Consider the following 26,264-nt stretch of genomic DNA (forward strand, 5'->3'; position numbering starts at 1 on the left):
AGGGCTAATTGTTAAATGCTTGTAACAAACAGTATACCATCCACGTCTCCTTTAGGGTACACCAGTTATTGGCAAGTTAAATCCCTGGTGCTAGAATTAATGAGCATTGTCCACCTTATAAAGCCTTCACAGGTAACAGCACAGAAGGACTATACGTGATGAGGAGACACAGTGTAGTATGATTCAAAGCCCTGATTGCGGTCGGATAATGTCTCTAAGAGGCAGGGAAGGGAGGGCGCTGTAAGCGCTGGAAATCACAGCGTTCTGCCTGACCCATCTCTGAAGAATGCCGCTGCACTTGTCATGTATAGGAGTTCAACATATTACTTCCAGCCGGGAGAGGCATTTATTTGCAGACCTCTTGGCTAGGTAATTTAGCATACCTGCCGTCCCTTGGTTCGCCGGCGTGATGGTTGGGAAGAATGAACTCCAAAATACTCTGTGACCCGCTGAGAATATGTTCAGTGCAAGTCCAAAAGGGTTCCGGCTGACTCTCCGACATGAAGAATACAGACAGCGAAAAGACCGACAACAGAAACCGAAAGACACCAGTTAGACAGTAGTGAGAGACCGACAGTTAAAAGTCAGACAAAGTTAAAATAAGGACAAAGGAAAGCCTGACAAGACCAACAGTCCGACAGAACAAAGACTGACAGTTCATAAGTCAGACAACAGTCACATCGAACACCTCTAAACCGACATCGCATAAATCGACAACACAACAGACCGACAAGTCCTTCATCAGACAAGATTTATACCGAAACACAACAGACCGACAGTATATATGCAGACACACAAAAGACCGACAAAACACAAGTCAGACGTGCATTTGACCAACATGACAAAAACCTGACCGTGCATACATAGACAGTAAAAAAGACCGACAATTAATCAAACAGACCTCGATAATATCGACAAGTAAAAGACCGACAGTGTATGCATAGACAGGCAAATGATCGACAAATCATAAAACAGACAGCAATAATACCGACACATAAAAGACCGACATCATATACCTAGACAATACATACATATAAAAAGAATAAAATAATACCGGAACGCAAAACACAGACAGATTATTAGGACAGGGGCCAATATATCGATATCATAGTTTCTGAGACTTTCATTTCCCCAAGACTACCCTCCTACATACATGTCGCTGCGTACACACCTGTACCCTCAGCTCCAAATAGGTTAGGCGGGTTGACGGTGGTCACCCCAACAGCCCACGGCGCTACCCTCATCCGTGGAACTACAGGTCCCAGCCACACCTGTCAGCCTTACAGCTACCAAGCCCAAACCATACAGGCCAAAGTCATGAGTGCAAGGTCAAGCCACACCCCCCCACCCTTTCCCGCAAAGCACCCCATCCCCTCAGTCACCCCTCTTCCGTCCGCCTCCCCCCCCCACCCCCGCGATGTCTGGGCGCCCTGTCCTGGACACCTCCATCGTCACCCCAGCAACGGCACCATGCCGTCTAACCTCAGACGCGCCTACGCTAACAGCGTTACCCCCGGTGCTGCCCTCATCCGTGGAACTACAGGTCCCAGCCACACCTGTCAGCCTTACAGCTACCAAGCCCAAACCATACAGGCCAAAGTCATGAGTGCAAGGCCAAGCCCCACACACCCCCACCCTTCCCCGCAAAGCACCCCATCCCCTCAGTTACCCCTCTTCCAAAAGCCCCCCCCCCCCCCCGCGATGTCTGGGCGCCCTGTCCTGGACGCCTCCATCGTCACCCCAGCAACGGCACCATGCCGTCTAACATCAGACGCGCCTACGCTAACAGCGTTACCCCCGGCGCTACCCTCATCCGTGGAACTACAGGTCCAAGCCACACCTGTCAGCCTTACAGCCACCAAGCCCAAGCCATACAGGCCAAAGTCATGAGTGCAAGGCCAAGCCCCACACCCCCCCACCCTTCCCCGCAAAGCACCCCATCCCCTCAGTCACCCCTCTTCCGTCCGCCAAATCCCCCCCCCCACACACACACACCCCTCAGTAGCTATTGTTGGCACGGGGGGCCGTCCAAGACAAGACGCTATGAGTCCCGTCCACCCGCAATAGCTATTGAGAGCGTTGCGTCCAGGTATGGTGGCGACGCCGTGACTGAGTGTACAGGGGTGGTTAGGAGAACTACAAGTCTCAGGACAGATGATAAGGGCCTGTGTGGAAATCATTAAACATGCACAGTGTTCATGTTCATTATTTTATTGATGCTCTGGTGTTGCGGGGTGAACCCTACCCCCCTCCCCCCCACCCCCCCTCAGTAGCTATTGCTGGCGAAGGGGGGCCGTCCAAGACGAGACGCTATGAGTCCCGTCCACCCGCAATAGCTATTGAGAGCGTTGCGTCCAGGTATGGTGGCGACGCCGTGACTGAGTGTACAGGGGTGGTTAGGAGAACTACAAGTCTCAGGACAGATGATAAGGGCCTGTGTGGAAATCATTAAACATGCACAGTGTTCATGTTCATTATTTTATTGATGCTCTGGTGTTGCGGGGTGAACCCTACCCCCCTCCCCCCCACCCCCCCTCAGTAGCTATTGCTGGCGAAGGGGGGCCGTCCAAGACGAGACGCTATGAGTCCCGTCCACCCGCAATAGCTATTGAGATCGTTGCGTCCAGGTATGGTGGCGACGCCGTGACTGAGTGTACAGGGGTGGTTAGGAGAACTACAAGTCCCAGTTATGTGTAATATTATTTTTTGATAATGAATGTTTGTCGGTCTTGAGCTTATCTGATTTATGTCCTGTCGGACTTTAAAATGTCTACATATGTTTTGTCGGTCTTTTGTTTGTGGGTCTTGAGCTTATCTGACTTATGTCCTGTCGGACTTTAAAATGTCTATATATGCTTTGTCGGTCTTCAACAGTGTCTGTGTAATACATATCTAATTGATAATTGTCGGGCTTTTTTAATGTCTGCATACACGCTGTCGATCTTCGAGAGGTCGGTTTACTTTCATTGTCTAAGTTATCTATGTCGAGGTATGATTAATGTCGAACCATAGTTTGACGGTAAAACTAAATTGTCTGACAATCACTGTCGGACTAATCTTTGTCGGGAAAAATTGATTCGAACCGCTATACCACACCCGTCCAAAATGCCTATTTCTCCTTCCTTACATGTTTCTCCGCCGATATGCAATGGCAGTTTCATCAGAAGTTCTTCTACTGAACTCTTATACATGACAAGTGCAGCGGCAGTCAGGGCTTTGAATCATACTACACTGTGTGTCGTCTTCTGTGCTGTTACCTGTGAAGGCGTTATAAGGTGGACAATGCTCAGTGATTCTAGAACCAGGGATTTCACTTGCCAATAACTGGTGTACCCTAAAGGAGACGTGGATGGTATACTGTTTGTTACAAGCATTTAACAATTAGCCCTTTTATGCACATCAAAAGGATTGGATCCAGCTGAATTAAGGAATTTATAAACAAATGGTGATTATAACCACTCCTTATTCATTATAGGAGCCATGGTTTTTTATTGCCATTACAGAGTAATATTGTATGTAATTTTTACTGTGCGTGTGTGTATTTTAAACTGTGTAATGTTTATGGAAATATATTGATATAATAAATTGCTAATGCGCTCTCTTGATAAATTGATCTATTGATCTTATTTATAATTTTTTTTTTCTTGTATTGCAGGAGAGTACTGCTAAATTGGGAGTGGCATTACAATTATTATATAAAAATTGGTTAAGCTTGGTGGCTTGGAAGCGCTGGGACTTCGGTGTTGTACTTTTCAGTTATAGTCTGGGCTGTGTAGTAATAGCATGAGCATCTCTGTTACGTAGGAGACTGCGAGCCAGTGAAGAAGATATATAGAAGTTTAGATTTTTAGGCACTGGCTGCCTACTATTTTTTTTTTTAGTTCCAGAGTACGCACCATAAAGTAGTTTGTAATAAATTATGCTTATGTGTTAATTTGCACATGTAATGCTGGGCATACAGTATAGATACAATAATCTGGCTGATCTGCCAGTTATCGGTAAATCTGCCAGAAAGTTGTAGTTTTATAATTTTGCCCAATCAATAATTATCGGTCTTTCGAGCAGCATGTCTGATAGATCCGATAATTGATCAGCTGCATCTGGCAGCGTATACACTTCCCCCGAGCCACCGTCATTTCCCTTGTTCCTTCACAGGAGGAACGGGAAAATGTCTCCTCCCCAGGGAAGTAACACGGATATTATGTGGCCATCACTGTGAAATATCTCAGTGTATGCCCACGATATTTGTCAAAAAAGCGGTCCCCTTGATGAAGTCAGAGAGACGAAACGCATTGGGTGTACCTTATTGACTCTTCATACTAAGATAAGCTCCAAGTTCTCATTTTTATAGCTACACATGGTTATTTTATCTGTATCCTATATATATTTTTTATAGTCTTTCTTTTTTTATCTTACTTTTTAATGTGTCCCTGATAAAATATATATGTATATTGGTTTTTACTCCGGTGTTTAGAATAAAATTTTCTCATACGTCCTAGAGGATGCTGGGGTCCATTTCATGACCATGGGGTATAGACGGTTCCGCAGGAGCCATGGGCACTTTAAGACTTTTCAAGGGTGTGAACCTGCTCCTCCCTCTATGCCCCTCTTCCAGACCTCAGTTTTAGAAATGTGCCCAGGCAGACTGGATGCACTCCAGAGGAGCTCTACTGAGTTTCTCTGAAAAGACTTATGTTAGGTTTTTTATTTTCAGGGAGAACTGCTGGCAACAGTCTCCCTGCTTCGTGGGACTGAGGGGGCAGAAGTAGGAACCAACTTCCTAAAGAGTTTCATGGCTCTGCTTCTGGCTGACAGGACACCATTAGCTCCTGAAGGAAACTGAACGCTAGCCGTGCCTAGATGCTCACTCCCACAGCACGCCGTCACCCCCCCTCACAGAGCCAGAAGTCAGAAGACAGGTGAGTGTTAGAAGACAGATCTTCAATCAAGAAAGTGACGGCTAAAGGTACCGCGCGGTTGGCGGCTGCGCAGCGCGCCATGTTGCCCACACATACACAGGCACTGCAGGGAGCAGAGCGCGGGGGGGGGGGGCGCGGTGCGCCCTGGGCAGCATGAAACCTATGGAAACTGGCATAAATAAGGGGCATAAGTTGCCGAGGCACAGTCCTACCCCCACCAGTATAAAAAAATTACCTCATAAAAGCTGAGGAGAAACGCGCTATTGAAGAGTGGAGCTTCCTTCTCAGTCAACCAGCACACTGCTCAGTGCCATTTTCTCTCTCTCCTCAGGCTGCAGAGACAACGCTGGTCAGGGTGCAAAACGGGGGGGGGCACAGTGAATTTAGTGCTATATAATTGTGTGATTAGCATTATAAAAGCGCTGCATGTCAGTGGGCATTTTGTGTTCACAGACATTGTGTTACTGGCACTGGGTTGTGAACTGGCAAATCCTATCTGTGTTCCTCTGACAGATTTTACTGTGGTCGAGAAAGGGGTTTGTGGGAACCGCACCGGTCTATCAATGGTTTTTGTATGAATAGAAATCTGAATAATGTCCTCTGAGAAACTAAAATTTTTGTTTCAGAATTACTTCGGATTAAGGTAACTGTACATATAGAAAGATACTGTATCTTTTCAGGTGCACTGAATTTTGTTACCATTCAGTGGTGCTCCCATGAGTCAAAAAAGTATCAGAGAAGGAATACCAAATAAAGAGAGATGGAAAAGAAGTAGACTCTTGTTTGGGAGCACTCAACCTCAGAAGGACTAAAGTATATTAATGTCTTATACTGATAAAATCATAATTTTAATAATTTCTTAGTAAAATATGTAGAATTATCGGAGTTAAGTAAATATGTGATTCAAGACTATTAAGCAAAAATATTTATATAGATTAGAGTAGATAATTATCAAAAATTGCTATAATATAATATAAGCCGGAAAATATTTGATATGGTCAAAAGGATGTCACCTTCTTGTCTCAGTAGTGTCCGTCATAGAGAATATATGACCATCATTCATACTGCAAGAATCCCAAGTGGAAAAATAGTTGCAGAAAATTAAATCATAGGTCATATGGATCCGAGTACCTATCTGTGACATATATTTTGGCAGCAAAATTTATTTGCAGGACCAGGATGCTCCAAGGTGGTCTCCCATCCAAGTACTAGTCCGGCCCTCCACTGCTTGGCTTCCAAGATCGGAAGAGATTGGGCATCTCCAGTGGGGTATGTCCGCAATTTTTTAAGCTAGCCCTTTTGTTTGTCACCTTAAACAGGAAATAAAATTGATCGTATTTTCCACAAAAATAGGGGACGGACACACATGTGACAATTAGGCTCAAATATACAAATTGGATATAACATTTGAAAGTAGAGGAAGAAACAACAGAGCGCCTATAGTGTAGTATCCTTTAGTGAAATTTTTGTCACATGCAAGAATAATATTGCGTACCGGATTACGGCTTGACACAGTGCCTGTCGATCCCCTGGTCTTTTGAGTCCAATCTTCTGTCGGAGTCTATATAGAGTCAGGAGACAAGGAATCGCTATATGGCGTAGTAATTACTCAGTAAGTGGGGTCAGGTTTAGTATGTCACATAAGCTTACATGCGTACCAGATAAAGCAATGATTCGTGCATATCAGTATTGGTGTATATTATCTTGGTCCTTCTCAGAGGGATGTTGTCATAGGATAGCCTGATCTCCACGCACACTGGGAGTCAGTGTGCGTGGAGATCAGGCTATCCTATGACAACATCCCTCTGAGAAGGACCAAGATAATATACACCAATACTGATATGCACGAATCATTGCTTTATCTGGTACGCATGTAAGCTTATGTGACATACTAAACCTGACCCCACTTACTGAGTAATTACTACGCCATATAGCGATTCCTTGTCTCCTGACTCTATATAGACTCCGACAGAAGATTGGACTCAAAAGACCAGGGGATCGACAGGCACTGTGTCAAGCCGTAATCCGGTACGCAATATTATTCTTGCGTGTGACAAAAATTTCACTAAAGGATACTACACTATAGGCGCTCTGTTGTTTCTTCCTCTACTTTCAGATTTCCGTTTGGGCCACGAATACCTAGTGGCACATTTTGAAGAACTGAGCAGCCACCCGTTAAAACGGGGAGAGTGTGGACTTTTGACTAATCAAACCTTGAACTAGTTGAACAAAACTTACTTACTGGACTGGTCATTTGACCTATTTATTCTGGACTGCAGATTGCACTTTTTACAGTGAGATATTACGTATAAATTTGACGAGCGCACTGATCCACTCATTTGTGGATATAACATTTATTTGGCAAAACAATGTGGAGGCCACAGATATCCAAACAAGGTAAATCCTTCCTTATTTATGCAGTACTATACACCAGTCAATTATGAGTGAATGATAAGCTCACTCACAGTAGTGCTGTTTAAATATGTAAAACTAGGCATGCGTTTATCACCAGGAATAATCCCAAGATTACTACAAAGAATCCTTTTATAGTTGATGGGTTTGCATCTATATTTTTCTGACAACCAATAATCCACCATTGGTATATACGTCTGAGGTATACAGATGAAAGCAAATGTTGCAGTAACAGGGTGTTCCAAAGTGGTCTCCCATCTAAATACCAACCCTGCCCACCACTATGTAGCAATCATGCTTGGATGCAATTAAGCACCTTTAGTGGGGTATATCCCCTATACTGTGGGTCTGTCCCCTATAAGTCCCGGAGTGTCTTTGGTGTGGTTGTGCACGTGTGTGACATGTCTGTGGCAGGGAATCTCTTCCTCTATGGAAGACATGTTAGAGACACAGAGGTGTAATATGACACCAAGAGCCTGACTGGGTTAAAGGTTACATGATAGTGTGAATCACTACTGAATCTCATACAGAAAACTGAATATAATCTGTTGAAGATGTGATTTTTAATAGTTCTGCCTTTCATCCACAGGGACCCCTCTGGGTCACATACAAATTTGCACAAGTAGTAAAAATTGATACCGACAAGGACTCTGATTCCTGTGTCGACACTAGTGATTCCAGGGGAATAGGTTCTAAGTTAGCAAAAAAGCATTCAAAACATGTTTGATCTATAAAGGTGGTGTTAGAAGTTACGAAGCCCCTCTTTTACCACAAGGAGAGGGTTTACTTTAGTAAAGAAGTAATGTAATTTTCCCTCCACCTCAGGAGTTGAACAGTCTCTTGGAGGGAGTCTGATTTAACCTGAAAATAAATTTCAGATTCCCAAAAGGAATTCAGGCAGCTTACCTTTTTCCAAAAGGTGGGAGTCACCCCGCATTTTAGACAGGTCCCTGTCATAAAAGAGAAAAGGTGTTTCTCCCTGCGCCTGGAATGGCTTCACTTAAGGAGCCGACAGGCGCAAGTGAGTGAGGTGATCTATTGATGTGGCCAATGGGACACTACTCAGGCCTACCATTGTCTGTGCGTGGGTGAGTAGTGCTATTGAAAAGTGGTCAGAAAACTTGTTATTAGACATTGACACAATAGATGGAGACGAGATACTCCTACGTTAGGTCATATCAAAGACGCTGCTGCGTACGTACTAGAAACCATGAAATATATTGGTCTCTTGGGATCAAGAACCGCTACCATGGCAGTATCGGCTCGGAGGGTGTTGTGGATTCGCAAGTGGAATGCTGATGCAGATTCCAAAAGAAATATGGAGGCTCTCCTGTATAAAGGTGAGGCCTTGTTTGGTGATGGGCTGGGTGCGTTAGTCTCGGCGGCTACCGCAGGTAAGTCGACATTCTTGCCTTATGCTCCTACATCGGCGAAAAAGACACATCACTCTCGCATGCAGTCCTTTCGGCCAACAAATACAAAAAGGCCAAAGGTTCCCCCTTTTTTGCAGGTAGGGAAATGGGAAAAGGAAAGAAATCCGCAGCGTCTCCCAGATCGCAGGAGCAGAAGTCCACCCCTGCTTCTGCCAAATCTGCAGCATGAAGCTGGGGCTCCCTTGCGGGAGTCCGCTCGGGTGGGAGCACGTCTGAAACTTTTCAGTCAAATCTGGATTCAATCTGGCCTGGACCCATGGGTCTTACAAATAGTGTCCCATGGGTACAAACTAGAGTTTCAAGACGTCCCCCCATGCCGATTTTTCAAATCGACCTTGCCAGCTTCTCTTCCAGAATGAGAGGCAGTAACAACGGCAATTCAAAAATTATGTCAGGATCAGGTCATTGTCCTGGTACCCTTGTCACAGCAAGGAGAAGGTTTTTATTCAAGCCTCTTCGTAGTTCCGAAGCCGGACGGCTCGGTCAGACCGATTTTTTTAAACCTGAAAAATCTGAATCTCTACCTGAAAAGGTTCAAGTTCAAGATGGAATCCCTGAGAGTAGTGATTTCCAGTCTGGAGGAGGGGGACTTCATGGTGTCAGTAGACATAAAGGATGCTTACTTGCATGTTCCCATTTATCCTCCTCACCAAGCTTATCTGAGACTCGCAGTACAGGATTGCCATTACCAGTTCCAGACGTTGCCTTTCGGACTCTCCACGGCACCAAGGATATTCACCAAGGTTATGGCGGAGATGATGGTCCTCCTTCATCAAAAAGGAGTCAATATAATTCCTTATCTGGACGATGATCTGATAAAAGCGAAATCCAGGGAACAGTTGGTGCAGAACATCGCACTCTCCCTGTCAATACTCCAACAACACGGTTGGATCATGAATTTTCCAAAGTCGCAGTTGGAACCGAAGACAAGATTGTCCTTTTTAGGGATGATTCTGGACACAGAAGTACGGAGAGTATTTCTTCCAGTGGAAAAGGCTCTGGAAATCCAGAAAATGGTCAAACAAATATTGAAACCAACAAGCGTGTCGATCCATCAATGCATTCGGTTGTTGGGGAAAATGGTAGCGCCTACGAGGCCATACAGTTTGGCCGATTTCATGCCAGATTATTCCAGTAGGACCTGTTGGACAAGTGGTCCGGATCCCACCTACACATGCACCGGAATAATCCTGTCCCCCAAAGCCAGGATTTCGCTCCTGTGGTGGCTACACAATTCTCACCTACTAGAGGGACGCAGGTTTGGGATTCCCGACTGGGTCCTAATAACCACGGATGCAAGTCTCCGAGGCTGGGGAGCTGTCACACAGGGGGAAAGCTTCCAAGGAAAATGGTCAAGTCAGGAAGCCTGCCATCACATAAACGTGCTGGAATTGAGAGCCATTTACAACGGCCTTCTACAAGCGGTACATCTTCTTCAAGATCATCCCGTGCAGATCCAGTCGGACAATGTAACAGCAGTCGCGTACATAAACAGGCAAGGCGGAACGAAAAGCAGAGCGGCAATGGCAGAGGTGACAAGGATTCTCCTCTGGGCAGAAAGACCTGTAAGAGCTCCGTCAGCAATTTTCATTCCGGGAGTGGACAACTGGGAAGCAGACTTCCTCAGCAGACACGATCTCCATCCAGGAGAGTGGGGCCTCCACCAAGAAGTCTTCGCAGAGGTGACAAGTCTTTGGGGAGTTCCTCAAGTAGATGATGGCATCTCGTCTAAACAAGAAGCTTCAGAGATATTGTTCCAGGTCGAGAGTCCCTCAAGAAATAGCAGTGGATGCACTGGTGACGCAGTGGGTGTTTCGGTCGGTATATGTTTTCCCTCCACTTCCACTGATTCCAAAAGTTCTCAAAATAATAAGAAGAACAAGAGTTTGAGCAATCTTCATTGCCCCAGACTGGCCAAGGAGGGCTTGGTATCCAGATCTTCAGGAGTTTCTCATAAAAGATCCTCGGCCTCTTCCTCCTCGATAGGACCTACTACAGCAGGGGCCATGTGTGTATCAAGACTTACCACGGCTACTTTTGACGGCATGGCTGTTGAGCGCCGGATCCTAGCCCGAAAGGGTATTCCCAAGGAAGTCATCCCCCACTCTTATTCAGGCCAGGAAAGGGTAACGTCTAAACATTACCACCGTATTTGGAGAAAATATGTGTCTACGGAAGAGTTTGAGTTGGGACGTTTTCTTCATTTTCTGCAGGCTGGTGTGGATGCGGGCCTTAGATTGGGGACAATCAAGGTCCAGATTTCGGCCTTATCAGTTTTCTTTCAAAAACAATTGGCCTCCTTTCCAGAAGTTCAGACGTTCGTGAAAGGGGTTCTGCACATCCAGCCTCCATTTGTTCGTCCAGTGGCCCAATGGGACCTTAATGTGGTGTTGCAGATCCTTCAATCAGATTGGTTTGAACCTCTGCAGGAGATAGAATTGAAGTTTCTCACTTGGAAAGTGGTGATGCTTTTGGCCTTGGCATCCGCAAGGCGGGTGTCTGAGTTGGGGGCCTTGTCTCACAAGAGCCCTTACCTGATCTTCCATGAAGATAGGGCAGAGTTAAGAACTCGTCAACAATTTCTTCCAAAGGTGGTTTCGTCCTTCCACATAAACCAACCTATTGTGGTGCCAGTAGCTACTGACACTTTCACTGAGTCACAGTCTCTAGATGTGGTTAGAGCTTTGAAGATTTATGTCGCAAGGACAGCTCGGTTACGGAAAACAGAGGCTCTGTTTGTCCTGTATGCTCCCAGCACGCTTGGGTGTCCTGCTTCTAAGCAGACTATTGCGTGTTGGATCAGAGGAACGATTCAGCATGCTCATTCTACGACTGGATTGCCGTTACCTACGTCGGTGAAGGCCCATTCTACTAGGAAGGTGGGCTCGTCCTGGGCGGCTGCCTGGGTGGTTTCGGCATTGCAACTTTGCCGAGCAGCTACTTGGTCAGGGTCAAACACTTTTGCTAAATTTTATAAGTTTGACACTTTGGCTGATGAGGACCTCAAGTTTGGTCAGTCGGTGCTGCAGGGTAATCTGCACTCTCCCGCCCGTACTGGAGCTTTGGTATAAACCCCATGGTCATGAAATGGACCCCAGCATCCTCTAGGACGTATGAGGAAACAGGATTTTAATACCTACCGGTAAATCCTTTTCTCCTAGTCCGTAAAGGATGCTGGGCGCCCGACCCAGTGCGTACTTTACCTGCAGTTTTGTTCAGTTAGTTACACAAGTGTGTTACATTTGTTTTCAGAATGTTGCTGCAAATGGTTCATGCCTGTTGGCGTGTGTTATGTTGAATGCCATGTTGTGCGGCATGGTTGAGGTGTGAGCTGGTATGAATCTCACCATTAGTATAAAAGTAAATCCTTTCCTCGAAATGTCCGTCTCCCTGGGCACAGTTCCTATAACTGAGGTCTGGAGGAGGGGCATAGAGGGAGGAGCCAGTTCACACCCTTGAAAAGTCTTAAAGTGCCCATGGCTCCTGCGGAACCGTCTATACCCCATGGTCATGAAATGGACCCCAGCATCCTCTACGGACTAGGAGAAAAGGATTTACCGGTAGGTATTAAAATCCTGTTTTTTTGTTATATACACTGCTAAAAACAAACGTATTTTGGCTCATTTTGCTCAATATTAAGATATAAATATTTTTTTCAGTTCTTAACTTCGGTTTTATCACCATTCTCTATACTTTTTAGCCTTCCTTTCAAACAATGTTATAAACACTGCTGGTCGCTGTCACCCCTATTCCTAGATCTATGTGTATGTATATGTGTGTGTGTGTGTGTATATATATATATATATATATATATATATATGGGTATATGTATGTGTGTGTGTGTGTGTGTGTGTGTGTGTATATATATATATATATATATATATATATATATATATATACAACAAATCTGAGGGCGCTAACAGCTTGTTAATCTATTACAAACAATCCAATTGATTTTAAAATATATTCATAAAACAGAATACTTTCTCCAATTCACAGTATTAATGACATTATCACCATACAGTGATACATATATATATATATATATTTCTCTAACGTCCTAGTGGATGCTGGGGACTCCGTCAGGACCATGGGGAATAGCGGCTCCGCAGGAGACAGGGCACAAAAGCAAGCTTTTAGGATCACATGGTGTGTACTGGCTCCTCCCCCTATGACCCTCCTCCAAGCCTCAGTTAGGTTTTTGTGCCCGTCCGAGAAGGGTGCAATCTAGGTGGCTCTCTTAAAGAGTTGCTTAGAAAAAGTTTTTAGGTTCTTTATTTTCAGTGAGTCCTGCTGGCAACAGGCTCACTGCATCGAGGGACTTAGGGGAGAGAATTTCAACTCACCTGCGTGCAGGATGGATTGGATTCTTAGGCTACTGGACACCATTAGCTTCAGAGGGAGTCGGAACACAGGTCTCGCCCTGGGGTTCGTCCCGGAGCCGCGCCGCCGACCCCCTTGCAGATGCTGAAGATTGAAGAGGTCCGGAACCAGGCGGCAGAAGACTTTTCAGTCTTCCTCAGGTAGCGCACAGCACTGCAGCTGTGCGCCATTGTCTGTCAGCACACTTCCCACAGCGATCACGGAGGGTGCAGGGCGCGGGGGGGGGCGCCCTGGCAGCAATGTAGAATACCTGTATGGCGAAAAATACATCACATATAGCCCTTGAGGCTATATGGATGTATTTAACCCCTGCCAGACTTCACAATCTCCGGAGAAGAAGCCCGCCGAAAAGGGGGCGGGGCCTATTCTCCTCAGCACACAGCGCCATTTTCCCTCACAGAAAGGCTGAGGGGAAGGCTCCCAGGCTCTCCCCTGCACTGCACTACAGAAACAGGGTTAAAACAGAGAGGGGGGGCACTGATTTGGCGATATACATATATATTAAATGCTATATGGGAGGAACACTTATATAAGGGTTGTCCCTGTATAATTATAGCATTTTGGTGTGTGCTGGCAAACTCTCCCTCTGTCTCCCCAAAGGGCTAGTGGGTCCTGTCCTCTATCAGAGCATTCCCTATGTGTGTGCTGTATGTCGGTACGTGTGTGTCGACATGTATGAGGAAAATGTTGGTGAGGAGGCGGAGCAAATTGCCTGTAATGGTGATGTCACTCTCTAGGGAGTCGACACCGGAATGGATGGCTTACTTATGGAATTACGTGATAATGTCAACACGCTACAAGTGGGTTGACGACATGAGACGGCCGGCGAACAAATTAGTACCGGTCCAGGCGTCTCAGACACCGTCAGGGGCTTGTAAAAACGCCCATTTACCTCAGTCGGTCGACATAGACCCAGACACGGACACTGATTTCAGTGTCGACGGTGAAGAAACAAACGTATTTTCCTTTAGGGCCACACGTTAAGGGCAATGAAGGAGGTGTTACATATTTCTGATACTCCAAGTACCACAAAGAAGGGTATTATGTGTGAGGTGAAAAAACTACCTGTAGTTTTTCCTGAATCAGATAAATTAAATGAAGTGTGTGATGATGCGTGGGTTTCCCCCGATAGAAAATTATTGGCGGTATACCCTTTCCCGCCAGAAGTTAAGGCGCATTGGGAAACACCCCTCAGGGTGGATAAGGCGCTCACATGCTTATCAGAAAAATATCCTAAAAAGTATACACACACATGCTGGTGTTATACTGTGACCAGCGATCGCCTCAGCCTGGATGTGCAGAGCTGAGGTGGCTTGGTCGGATTCCCTGACTAAAAATATTGATACCCTTGACAGGGACAGTATTTTATTGACTATTGAGCATTTAAAGGATGCATTTCTATATATACGAGATGCGCAGAGGGATATTTGCACTCTGGCATCAAGAGTAAATGCGATGTCCATATCTGCAAGAAGATGTTTATGGACACGACAGTGGTCAGGGGATGCAGATTCCAAACGGCACAAAGATGTATTGCCGTATAAAAGGGGAGGAGTTATTTGGGGTCGGTCCATGGGACCTGGTGGCCACGGCAACTGCTGGAAGATCCACCGTTTTTTACCCTAAGTCACATCTCTGCAGAAAAAGACACCGTCTTTTCAGCTTCAGTCTTTTCGTCCCTATAAGATATCTGCCCAGGGATAGAGGAAAGGGAAGAAGACTGCAGCAGGCAGTCCATTCCCAGTAACAGAAGCCCTCCACCGCTTCTACTAAGTTCTCAGCATGACGCTGGGACCGTACAGGACCCCTGGATCCTACAAGTAGTATCAAAGGGGCACAGATTGGAATGTCGAGGCGTTTCCCCCCTCGCAGGTTCCTGTAGTCTGCTGTACCAATGTCCCCCTCCGACAGGGAGGCAGTATTGAAAACAATTCACAAGCTGTATTCCCAGCAGGTGATAATAAAATTACCCCTCCTACAACAAGGAAAGGGGTATTGTTCCACACTATAGGGTGGTACTGAAGCCAGAAGGCTAGGTGAGACCGATTCTAAATCTGAAAAATTTGAACACTTACAAGGGTTCAAATCCAGATGGAGTCACTCAGAGCAGTGATAGCGAACTGGGAACAAGGGGACTATATGGTGTCCCGGGACATCAGGGATGCTTACCTCCATGTCCCAAAATTTGCTTTTCTCACCAAGGGTACCTCAGGTTCGTGGTACAGAACTGTCACTATCAGTTTCAGACGATGCCGTTGGAGTGTCCAAGGCACCCCGGGTCTTTACCAAGGTAATGACCGAAATGAGGATTCGTCTTCAAAGAAAATGGACGACCTCCTGATAAGAACAAGGTCCAGAGAACAGTTGGAGGTCGGAGTAGCACTATCTCAAGTAGTTCTACGACAGCACGGGTGGATTCTAAATATTCCAAAACCGCAGTTGTTCCGACGACACGTCTGCTGGTCCTAGGGATGATTCTGGACACAGTCCAGGAAAAGGGTGTTTCTCCCAGAGGAGAAAGCCAGGGACTTATCCGAGCTAATCGGGATCCTCCTAAAACCAGGAAAAGTGTCAGTGCATCATTGCACAAGAGTCCTGGTAAAAAATGGTGGCTTATTACGAAGCGCTTCCATTCGGCAGATTTCACGCAAGAACTCTTCAGTGGGATCTGCTGGACAAATGGTCCGGATCGCATCTTCAGATGCATCAGCGGATAACCCTATATCCAAAGACAAGGGTGTCTCTCCTGTGGTGATTACAGAGTGCTCATCTTCTAGAGGGCCGCAGATTCGGCATTCAGGATTGGATGCTGGTAACCACGGAGGCCAGCCTGAGAGGCTGGGGAGCAGTCACACAGGGGAAAAATTTCCAGGGAGTGTGATCAAGTCTGGAGAATTCTCTCCACATAAATATACTGGAGCTAAGAGCAAATTTGTAATGCTATAAGCTTAGCAAGGCCTCTGCTTCAAGGTCAGCCGGTATTGATCCAGTGGGATAACATCACGGCAGTCGCCCACGTAAACAGATAGGGCGGCACAAGAAGCAGGAGGGCAGTGGTCAAAACTGCAAGGATTTTTCGCTAGACGGAAAATATGTGATAGCACTGTCAGCAGTGTTCATTCCGGGAGTGGACGACTGGGAAGCAGACTTCCTCAGCAGGCACGACCTCCACCCGGGAGAGTGGGAACTTCATCGGGAAGTTTTCCGCATGATTGTGAACCGTTGGGAAAGACCAAAGGTGGAAATGATGGCGTCCCGCCCGAACAAAAAACGGGACAGGTATTGCGCCAGGTCACGAGACCTTCAGGCGATAGCTGTGGACGTCCTGGTAACACCGTGGGTGTAACAGTCGGTGTATGTGTTCCCTCTTCTGCTTCTCATAACCAAGGTATTGAGAATTATAAGACGTAGAGGAGTAAGAACTATACTCGTGGCTCCGGATTGGCCAAGAGGGACTTGGTACCCGGAACTTCAAGAGATGCTCACAGAGGACTAATGGCCTCGGGAGCTAAGATGGGATTTGCTTTCAGCAAGAACCATGTCTGTTCCAAGAGGAACCGTGGCATCTGCCTCTAAGAAAGGACCTGCTCCAGCAGGGACCTTGTCTGTTCCAAGACTTACCGCGACTGCGTTTGACGGCATGGCGGTTGAACACCGGATCCTAAGGGAAAAGGCATTCCGGAAGAGGTCATACCTACCCTGGTCAAAGCCAGGAAGGAGGTGACCGCACAACGTTATCACCACATGTGGTGAAAATATGTTGCGTGGGTGAGGCCAGGAAGGCCCCACGAAAAAATTTCAACTAGGTCGATTTCTGCACTTCCTGAAAACAGGAGTGTCTATGAGCCTCAAATTGGGGTCCATTAAGGTTCAAGTTTCGGCCCTGTAGATTTTCTTCCAGAAAAAATTGGCTTCAATTCCTGAAGTCCAGACGTTTGTCAAGGGAGTATTGCATATACAGCCCCTTGTGTGCCTCCAGTGGCACCGTCGGATCTCAACGTAGTGTTGGGATTCCTCAAATCATATTGGTTTGAACCGATCAAATCTGTGGATTTGAAATATCTCACATGGAAAGGGACCATGTTGTGGCCCTGGCCTCGGCCAGGCGATTGTCAGAATTGGGGGCTTTGTCTTAAAAAAAGCTCATATTTGTTTTTCCATTCGGACAGGGCAGAACTGCGGACTCGTCCCCAGTTTTCTTCCTAAGGTGGTGTCAGCGTTTCGCCTGAAACAACATATTGTGGTGCCTGCGGCTACTAGGGACTTGGAGGACTCCAAGTTGCTAGACGTTGTCGGGGCCCTAAAAATATATATATATATATATATATATATATATATATATATATATATATATTTCCAGGACGGCTGGAGTCAGAAAGTCTGACTTGCTGTTTATATTGTATGCACCCCAAAAGATGGGTGCTCCTGCTTCTAAGCAGACTATTGCTCGTTGGATTTGTAGTACAATTCAGCTTGCACAGTCTGTGGCAGGCCTGCCACAGCCAAAATCTGTCAATGCCCATTCCACAAGGAAGGTGGGCTCATCTTGGGCGGATGCCCGAGGGGGTCTCGGCTTTAAAATTTTGCCGAGCAGCTACGTGGTCAGGGGGGAACACGTTTGTAAAATTCTACAAATTTGATACCCTGGCTGAGGAGGACCTGGAGTTCTCTCATTCGGTGCTGCAGAGTCACCCGCACTCTCCCGCCCGTTTGGGAGCTTTGGTATAATCCCCATGGTCCTGACGGAGTCCCCAGCATCCACTAGGACGTTAGAGAAAATAAGATTTTACTTACCGATAAATCTATTTCTCGTAGTCCGTAGTGGATGCTGGGCGCCCATCCCAAGTGCGGATTGTCTGCATTACTTGTACATAGTTATTGTTACAAAAATCGGGTTATTATTGTTGTGAGCCATCTTTTTTAGAGGCTACTTCATTGTTATCATACTGTTAACTGGGTTCAGATCACAAGTTGTACGGTGTGATTGGTGTGGCTGGTTTGGGTCTTACCCGGGATTCAAGATCCTTCCTTATTGTGTACGCTCGTCCGGGCACAGTACCTAACTGAGGCTTGGAGGAGGGTCATAGGGGGAGGAGCCAGTACACACCATGTGATCCTAAAAGCTTGCTTTTGTGCCCTGTCTCCTGCGGAGCCGCTATTCCCCATGGTCCTGACGGAGTCCCCAGCATCCACTACGGACTACGAGAAATAGATTTATCGGTAAGTAAAATCTTATTATTAGAAGGGATAAAGAATAATTTGACCAGGCTGAGCACAAATCTGTGAACTTGTCAGCAACACAAATGAGTACATAAACTCAACTGTAGTCATTTTATGAAAGCATGCATGAAAGAGTACCCTTAACTAAGTGGTATTCTCGCAATATTTGTTAATGGGTGCATGGAGGGATGGGGGCTTGGACTGTACACCCTAAGGCTGGTTACACACTTGTGTGACCAGCAATCGTGCTGATGTGCAGGGCGATTATAATTTGCCCTGTGCATCAGGAGATTGCCTGTACACACTAGGCAGAAATTAATGAACGACAAAATGATCACTGTTCTGTCCTTCTTTAACATTCACTGTATTGCATGTGAGGTCGTGTGATTGGCCGTGCAACATGGGCAATCACATGGCCTCGCATGTGACCCGCGGAAGTGTGCAATCGGCCACACACATGGCACGATATGGACGATTTGACGTTCCAATTCACCCGGAATGGATAAATAGACATGATATCATACAAGTGTATACCCAGCTTAATTCTAAACATAATGAGAGGTGCTACCTGTTGAGACTTGTAGTTCTACATAAAAAAATGCAGGTGCACCTCTCATTATGTTTAGAATTAGGGTACATGCAGTCCAAGCTCCCCATATAGTGTTTCATGTGTACACTTGAAGGTGGAGACTTCTTCAACTTGGATTAGCATCCCTCCCACCTGCCCAAGGGTGTTTTTAATTTTCATGGGTTTCAGGCAGTTGCAGACTGCAAATTGGAAAAGGCACTATGAAGGGCAAGTCCTGAATAAATGTATATCATTTGTCAGTTTTAGGTATGAGTTTGGGGCGTGGGGGCTGCCTGGGTTGGTGTGACCAATGTAACACTTTTTAACACCCTGATTAGTACCTCTCCCCTATGTAACACTCTGAACACTTAGCTGCTGCTTCTCACTAATTTAACCTTTTAACACTTAAACATCTCACTGTTGCGATGCCTGGGGGGTCCGATGCTCTGGGCTTGAACCTTAGGAATGATAGGAACCCACCAGAGGAAATCACCTGGTCGCAATTGGAGAGACCATATTTTTGGCCAAAATTCAGCAACGCACCTCAATTTAACGGTTATATTGCAGAGTTTATTATAATTATTCTGAATAGCAGTGTTTTAGTACTTAGAGTGTGCATTTTCTCTTTTTTTCTTTGTTAATGGGTGCACCGGATCTGGTAGCATGCTGGCATTTAATATTTATTTAGTAATTGTAAATGTGCTATGAAGAAAGCATGGATTCTGTCAAGTTTGGAACTGCTGGTAGAGCGTAAGTTTATATCTGAGCGTTCAGTATTATTATTCTATACATTTTGGGAAAAAGTGCTAAAGCAGCAATAAATGTAATGACATTTTGCGCTGACTTTTAAATAATTAATGATAAACTGTAGCTATAAATAGGAACTGCTTAATTGCGATATGTATTTTCAGTATGTGTCTGGCCTGTATGCTTATCTTCATTGCTTTGCCACATATCTATATAACTGTGGGCCATTGGTGAACTATGAAAATAAAGCAGGAACACCTCTCTTGTCTATGCTATAGCCCTTTCTGGAATACTGTTCCTTAGTAGATGGCTGTGGTTTATATTAGGGCCTGCCAGCTGCTATAATATGCTTTAAACTTTTACATTTTCACATGCCCCTTCACCTTGTATCTTTTATGTGTGTTCTTTAATAAAACTCAGCAGGTCCACAATTTACTACACAAGCTCACAGCGATCATTGCAAGAAAAGCATCATGGGGAACATCTTTGGAAATCTGCTGAAAAGCCTAATTGGGAAGAAGGAAATGAGAATACTTATGGTGGGACTTGATGCTGCTGGAAAGACCACCATATTGTACAAACTGAAGCTTGGAGAGATTGTCACTACCATCCCAACCATAGGTACTGTATGTTTCCACTGGACTGTAGTAATACATTGTGTGCACATAGTGCCTTTTAGTGTCAGTGGTTTCTTGGCTGGTAAAGTAATTGTAAGTGAATTCCTGCGTTAAAGTTATAAATCATAGTGACATGTAATCAGTGAAAAATTCAATGTAAGTTTTACGGTTATTTTTATTTATTGGGGACTTTGTGTCATAGAAGAAATTACACATACCATCTAGAATTGTGGTTGTAACCGATGACTGTGTGACCTGCATTGGACTTCAGTACCTTTATCACAGTGCACCCAAGTTTGGTATTAATCAAGAGCCCTTAAGCCAGGGCAAAATGTAGTTAAGTGGAATGCAAAAAAAGTATCCCAGCATGGTATAGTACATGCTATCTGGGATCTGTGGTTTACATAACAGTGCTTTTAAAGATACGCAACTTATTTAACTACTAATGTAATAGTACTCTCATTACTGACACACATCCTCCCGTTGTTCCTGCTCACATACTCTTTAGCACCACACTAGAGTTCCCTTTATAAGGGGGATATCCAATTAGCCCCAGTCCGGTTTTGGACGATAAAAACGGCCTGATTTCTCTGGCTGGGTCCACAGGATTATCCACAGGATAACATTGGGATATGCCGGAGCGACAGCGGAAATGGCACCAACACGGTCACGAGCTTTCTGGCCTCCCAGGATGCATCGGGGCTTCACCATATAATCCCGCCCACTGACTCGGTCAAATCAGTTTTTTGTTTGGTGCGGCAGGAGCCGGACCATGGTCACAGGGCTGCTGTAGATAAAGCAGCCTGAAGCTTTTTATTATTTTATTTTTATAGTCTTACTATGGTGTTTTTTTTTTTTTGAGCGACTTTTTCCTAACAGCGTCTTAAACGCATACGGGAAAGAGTCGCTCCAACAACTCCCCACTGGGTTGCAACAACGCTTACCTTCGCGGTACAGTGCTGTCTCGACGGGCGTCTGTGTCGGATGTTCTAGCAGGTCCAGCAGACGTAACCAGGCTGTGGCCGGAGCATGGGGGGAAGTTAAGTCTATGGATTTCCTCTTACTAGGGGGGTCCAGACACAGCTACACTGTATTGGTGGAGACTACAATCAGTGTGTTGATGCGCCGAACACCTCGAGTGCGACAGCGCTACGCTCTAGGGATCATAAGCGCCAGGACTAGGTTGAGGCCGCGATCCTTAAAGTTTAAGTCAACGGGGGGAATCGGACAGTCCCTCCTCCAAGTTCATGACCAGTTTCCGCGCGCCCGAATGACCTCACTTCCGTCTCAGACGCTACCACGAGGGTACTCGGTTGCAGCTGAGACGCTGCGGTTGTGTACACTAGAAAACCGCCTAGACCGAGTCGCAGGCCTTAGCGTCTGTATACACGTGTAACTCACTGAGCGCCCGTGTCCGTCAGTGAGCGTCCGTGTCTTGCATCAGTTATCCGAAAGGCAGTGTACACCAGTAGCGCCTGAATCTACTCAGCGTCTGCAAGCGTATTTGTTTGGATATGGAAGTGTGGTGAGTCTCCCTGTATACCGCTCTACGGAGGAAGGGTATACAGTACTAAAAATTCTCTCTACTTGTTAGTATGAATTGTTAATTTTCAGTACATATTGCATATGAGATCTGTATATTACTGAGGTTTCTGCATGTTATGTTTAAAAAAATCAGTTAAAACAGAACTGCAATTTTCCTACTTACTTGTAAGTTGTTATGGTGGTTGTATTCTCATATGACAATGTCTAATGCCTTAACATGTGACTGACTGCTAGTATGTGTGCTGACTTTTCTATGTCGTCAGTCCTGTTCTGACCTTCAAATCAGGTGCACGGTTGTGGTCAGATTGATCTCACTTCTATATATCCATATATAGGTGATTTTCAGTCACAAATTGTGTAGTCATTAACAGATTATTACCATGTCTGTGAGCGGCAAAAGTGACAAGGAGAATTTATCAGGCACTCCTACATCCCTAACATGCTTATCTTGTAAAACAGGGATAATTGGTATGGACCAGTTGGTCACTTATGAGGGGTTGTGTGCGAACTGTTTTGGTTTTCAGCAAAGAAAAAAACAGGATTTGGTTCAACAACCAACAGAGCCACCATGGAATATGTTTGCGAAGACTTTGTCTTCAATAGCGGACAGGTTAACTCCGGTAGCGCCACCCCAGGGGTTAGGTTACACTATTAACCCATACATGCAGCTCCCTCCTCACAGAGCCGGAAGATAGAAGCCGGGTGAGTATGTGAAGATAGAAGAATTCAGAGGCGGCAGAAGACTTCGGTTCTTCACTGAGGTAACGCGCAGCGCCATTGCTCCCACACAACACACACACAGCAGGCACTGTAAGGGTGCAGGGCCCCCCGCGCCCTGGGCAGCAAATAAACCTCCGATCTGGCTGAAATATAGATATAGAGGCTCTATACTATATATATATATATATATATATATATATATATAAGAGATCCCCCGCCAGTTTTGAAAGATTTTAGCGGGACCGAAGCCCGCCGCTGAGGGGGCGGAGCTTGATCATCAGGACTCACCAGCGCCATTTTCTCCACAGCACACCGCTGAGAGGAAGCTCCCTGGACTCTCCCCTGCTGAACACGGTGAAAGAGGGTTGGAAAGAAGGGGGGGGGGGCACATAATTTGGCGCAGTGTAATAATAAAAAAAGCGCTATCTGGGTAAAGATAATTTCTCTATCGTCCTAGTGGATGCTGGGGTTCCTGAAAGGACCATGGGGAATAGCGGCTCTGCAGGAGACAGGGCACAAAAGTAAAGCTTTCCGATCAGGTGGTGTGCACTGGCTCCTCCCCCTATGACCCTCCTCCAGACTCCAGTTAGATTTTTGTGCCCGGCCGAGAAGGGTGCAATTCTAGGTGGCTCTCCTAAAGAGCTGCTTAGAGAAAGTTTAGCTTAGGTTTTTTATTTTACAGTGAGTCCTGCTGGCAACAGGATCACTGCAACGAGGGACAGAGGGGAGAAGAAGTGAACTCACCTGCGTGCAGGATGGATTGGCTTCTTGGCTACTGGACATCAGCTCCAGAGGGACGATCACAGGTACAGCCTGGATGGTCACCGGAGCCGCGCCGCCGGCCCCCTTGCAGATGCTGAAGTAAGAAGAGGTCCAGAATCGGCGGCTGAAGACCCTTGCAGTCTTCTAAAGGTAGCGCACAGCACTGCAGCTGTGCGCCATTTTCCTCTCAGCACACTTCACACGCAGTCACTGAGGGTGCAGGGCGCTGGGGGGGGCGCCCTGGGAGGCAAATGTAAACCTATATACTGGCTAAGAATACCTCACATATAGCCCCCAGAGGCTATATGGAGATATTTAACCCCTGCCAAACTTCACTAAAGAGCGGGAGACGAGCCCGCCGGAAAAGGGGCGGGGCCTATCTCCTCAGCACACAGCGCCATTTTCTCTCACAGAAAGGCTGGAGAGAAGGCTCCCAGGCTCTCCCCTGCACTGCACTACAGAAACAGGGTTTAAACAGAGAGGGGGGGCACTAATTGGCGATATAAATATATATATAAAGATGCTATTAGGGAGAAACACTTATATAAGGTTGTCCCTATGTAATTATAGCGTTTTTTTGGTGTGTGCTGGCAAACTCTCCCTCTGTCTCTCCAAAGGGCTAGTGGGTCCTGTCCTCTGTCAGAGCATTCCAGGTGTGTGTGCTGTGTGTCGGTACGTGTGTGTCGACATGTATGAGGACGATGTTGGAGGAGGCGGAGAAATTGCCTGTAAGGGTGATGTCACTCTCTAGGGAGTCGACACCGGAATGGATGGCTTATTTAGGGAATTACGTGAGAATGTCAACACGCTGCAAGGTCGGTTGACGACATGAGACGGCCGACAAACAATTAGTACCGGTCCAGGCGTCTCAGAAACACCGTCAGGGGTTTTTAAAAAAACGCCCATTTACCTCAGTCGGTCGACACAGACACAGACACGGACACTGAATCCAGTGTCGACGGTGAATAAACAAACGTATTCCTCATTAGGGCCACACGTTAAGGGCAATGAAGGAGGTGTTACATATTTCTGATACTACAAGTACCACAAAAGATGGGTATTATGTGGAAGTGAAAAAACTACCTGTAGTTTTTCCTGAATCAGATAAAATAAAATGAAGTGTGTGATGATGCGTGGGTTTACCCCGATAGCAAATATTGGCGTTATACCCTTTCCCGCCAGAAGTTAGGGCGCGTTGGGAAACACCCCTTAGGGTGGATAAGGCGCTCACACGCTTATCAAGTGGCGTTACCGTCTCCAGATACGGCCGCCCTCAAGGAGCCACCTGATAGGCAGCTGGAAAAATATCCTAAAAAGTATATACACACATACGGTGGTTATACTGCGACCAGCGATCGCCATCAGCCTGGAGATGCAGTGCTGGGTTGGCTTGGTCGAATTCCCTGACTAAAAATATTTTATTGATATAGAGCATTTAATAGGATGCATTCTATATATATACTGTATGCGAGATGCACAGAGGGATATTTGCACTCTGGCATCAAGATAAGTGCGTTGTCCATATCTCCCAGAAGATGTCATGGACACGACAGTGGTCAGGTGATACAGATCCCATACGGCACATAGAAGTATTGCCGTATAAAGGGAAGGAGTTATTTGGGGTCGGTCCATCGGACCTGGGGGCCACGGCTACAGCTGGGAAATCCAACCTTTTTACCCCAAGTTACATCTCAGCAGAAAAAGACACTGTCTTTTCAGCCTCAATCCTTCCGTTCCCATGTGGGCAAGCGGGCAAAAGGCCAGTCATATCTGCCCAGACATAGAGGAAAGGGAAGTAGACTGCAGCAGGCAGCCCCTTCCCAGGAAAAGAAACCCTCCACCAGTGGGGGGGTAGTCTCAAGAGTCTCAGCGCGCAGTGGGATCACTCGCAAGTTGACCCCTAGATCGTACAAGTATTATCCCAGGGGTACAGATTGGAGAGTCGAGACATTTTTTCCTCGCAGGTTCCTGAAGCCTGCTTTACCAACGGCTCCCTCCGACAGGGAGGCAGTATTGGAAAAAAATTCACAAGCTGTATTTCCAGCAGGTGATAATCAAAGTACCCCTCCTACAACAAGGAAAAGGGTATTAGTCTTCCACACTATATTGTGGTACTGAAGCCAGAAGGCTTGGTGAGACATAGTCTAAATCTGAAATCTTTGAACACTTACATAAAAAGGTTCAAATCAAGATGGAGTCACTCAAAGCAGTGATAGAGAACCGGAAAAAAGGGGACTATATGGTGTCCCTGGACATCAAGGATTACCTCCATGTCCAAATTTGCCCTTCTCAACAAGGGTACCTCTGGTTCGTGATACAGAACTGTCAATATCAGTTTCAGACGCTGCCGTTGAATTATCCACGGCACCCCGGGCCTTTACCAAGGTAATGGCCGAAAAGATGATTCTTAAAAGAAGAAAGGCATCTTAATTATCCCTTACTTGGACGATATCCTGAAAGGGGCAAGTTTCCAGAGAACAGTTGGAGGTCGGAAAAGAACTATCTAAAGTAGTTCTACGACAGCACGAGTGGATTCTAAATATTCCAAAAATCGCAGCTGTTTTCCGATGATACGTCTGCTGTTCCTAGGAATGATTCTGGGCATAGTCCAGAAAGAGGTATTTCTCCTGGAGGGGAAAGCCAGGGAGTTATCCGACCTAGTCAGAAACCTCCTAAAACCAGGCCAAGTATCAGTGCATCAATGCACAGGAGTCCTGGGAAAAATGGTGGCTTCTTACGAAGCGATTCCATTCGGCAGATCTCACGCAAAAACTTTTCAGGGGGATTTGCTGGACGAATGGTCCGGATCGCATCTTCAGATGCATCAGCGGATAACCCTGTCTCCAAGGACAAGGGTGTCTCTTCTGTGGGGGCTGCAGAGTGCTCATCTTCTAGAGGGCAGCACATTCAGCATTCAGGACTGTGTTCTGGTGACCAC

General features: G+C 46.1%; 1 protein-coding gene and 1 pseudogene across 6 annotated transcripts in view; one reads left to right on the top strand and one right to left on the bottom strand.

Annotated features, from left to right (window-relative positions):
- Positions 1-26,264, top strand: part of ARF3 (ADP ribosylation factor 3) — a 92,515-nt gene that overhangs the window by 34,726 nt on the left and 31,525 nt on the right. For 3 of the 6 annotated variants that reach the window (XM_063952706.1, XM_063952704.1, XM_063952708.1), the window contains one exon: positions 20,103-20,303. In XM_063952706.1, coding sequence (XP_063808776.1) covers positions 20,156-20,303 — 148 coding nt within the window. In that variant the 5' untranslated portion in view covers positions 20,103-20,155. The remainder of the gene's footprint in view (positions 1-20,102; positions 20,304-26,264) is intronic. The other 3 variants (XM_063952707.1, XM_063952705.1, XM_063952709.1) reach the window with 1 other exon arrangement.
- LOC135054379 (5S ribosomal RNA) lies at positions 6,083-6,202 on the bottom strand (annotated as a pseudogene).

The sequence above is a fragment of the Pseudophryne corroboree genome, chromosome 2 (genome assembly GCF_028390025.1).
Source record: "Pseudophryne corroboree isolate aPseCor3 chromosome 2, aPseCor3.hap2, whole genome shotgun sequence".
Lineage (NCBI taxonomy): Eukaryota > Metazoa > Chordata > Amphibia > Anura > Myobatrachidae > Pseudophryne > Pseudophryne corroboree.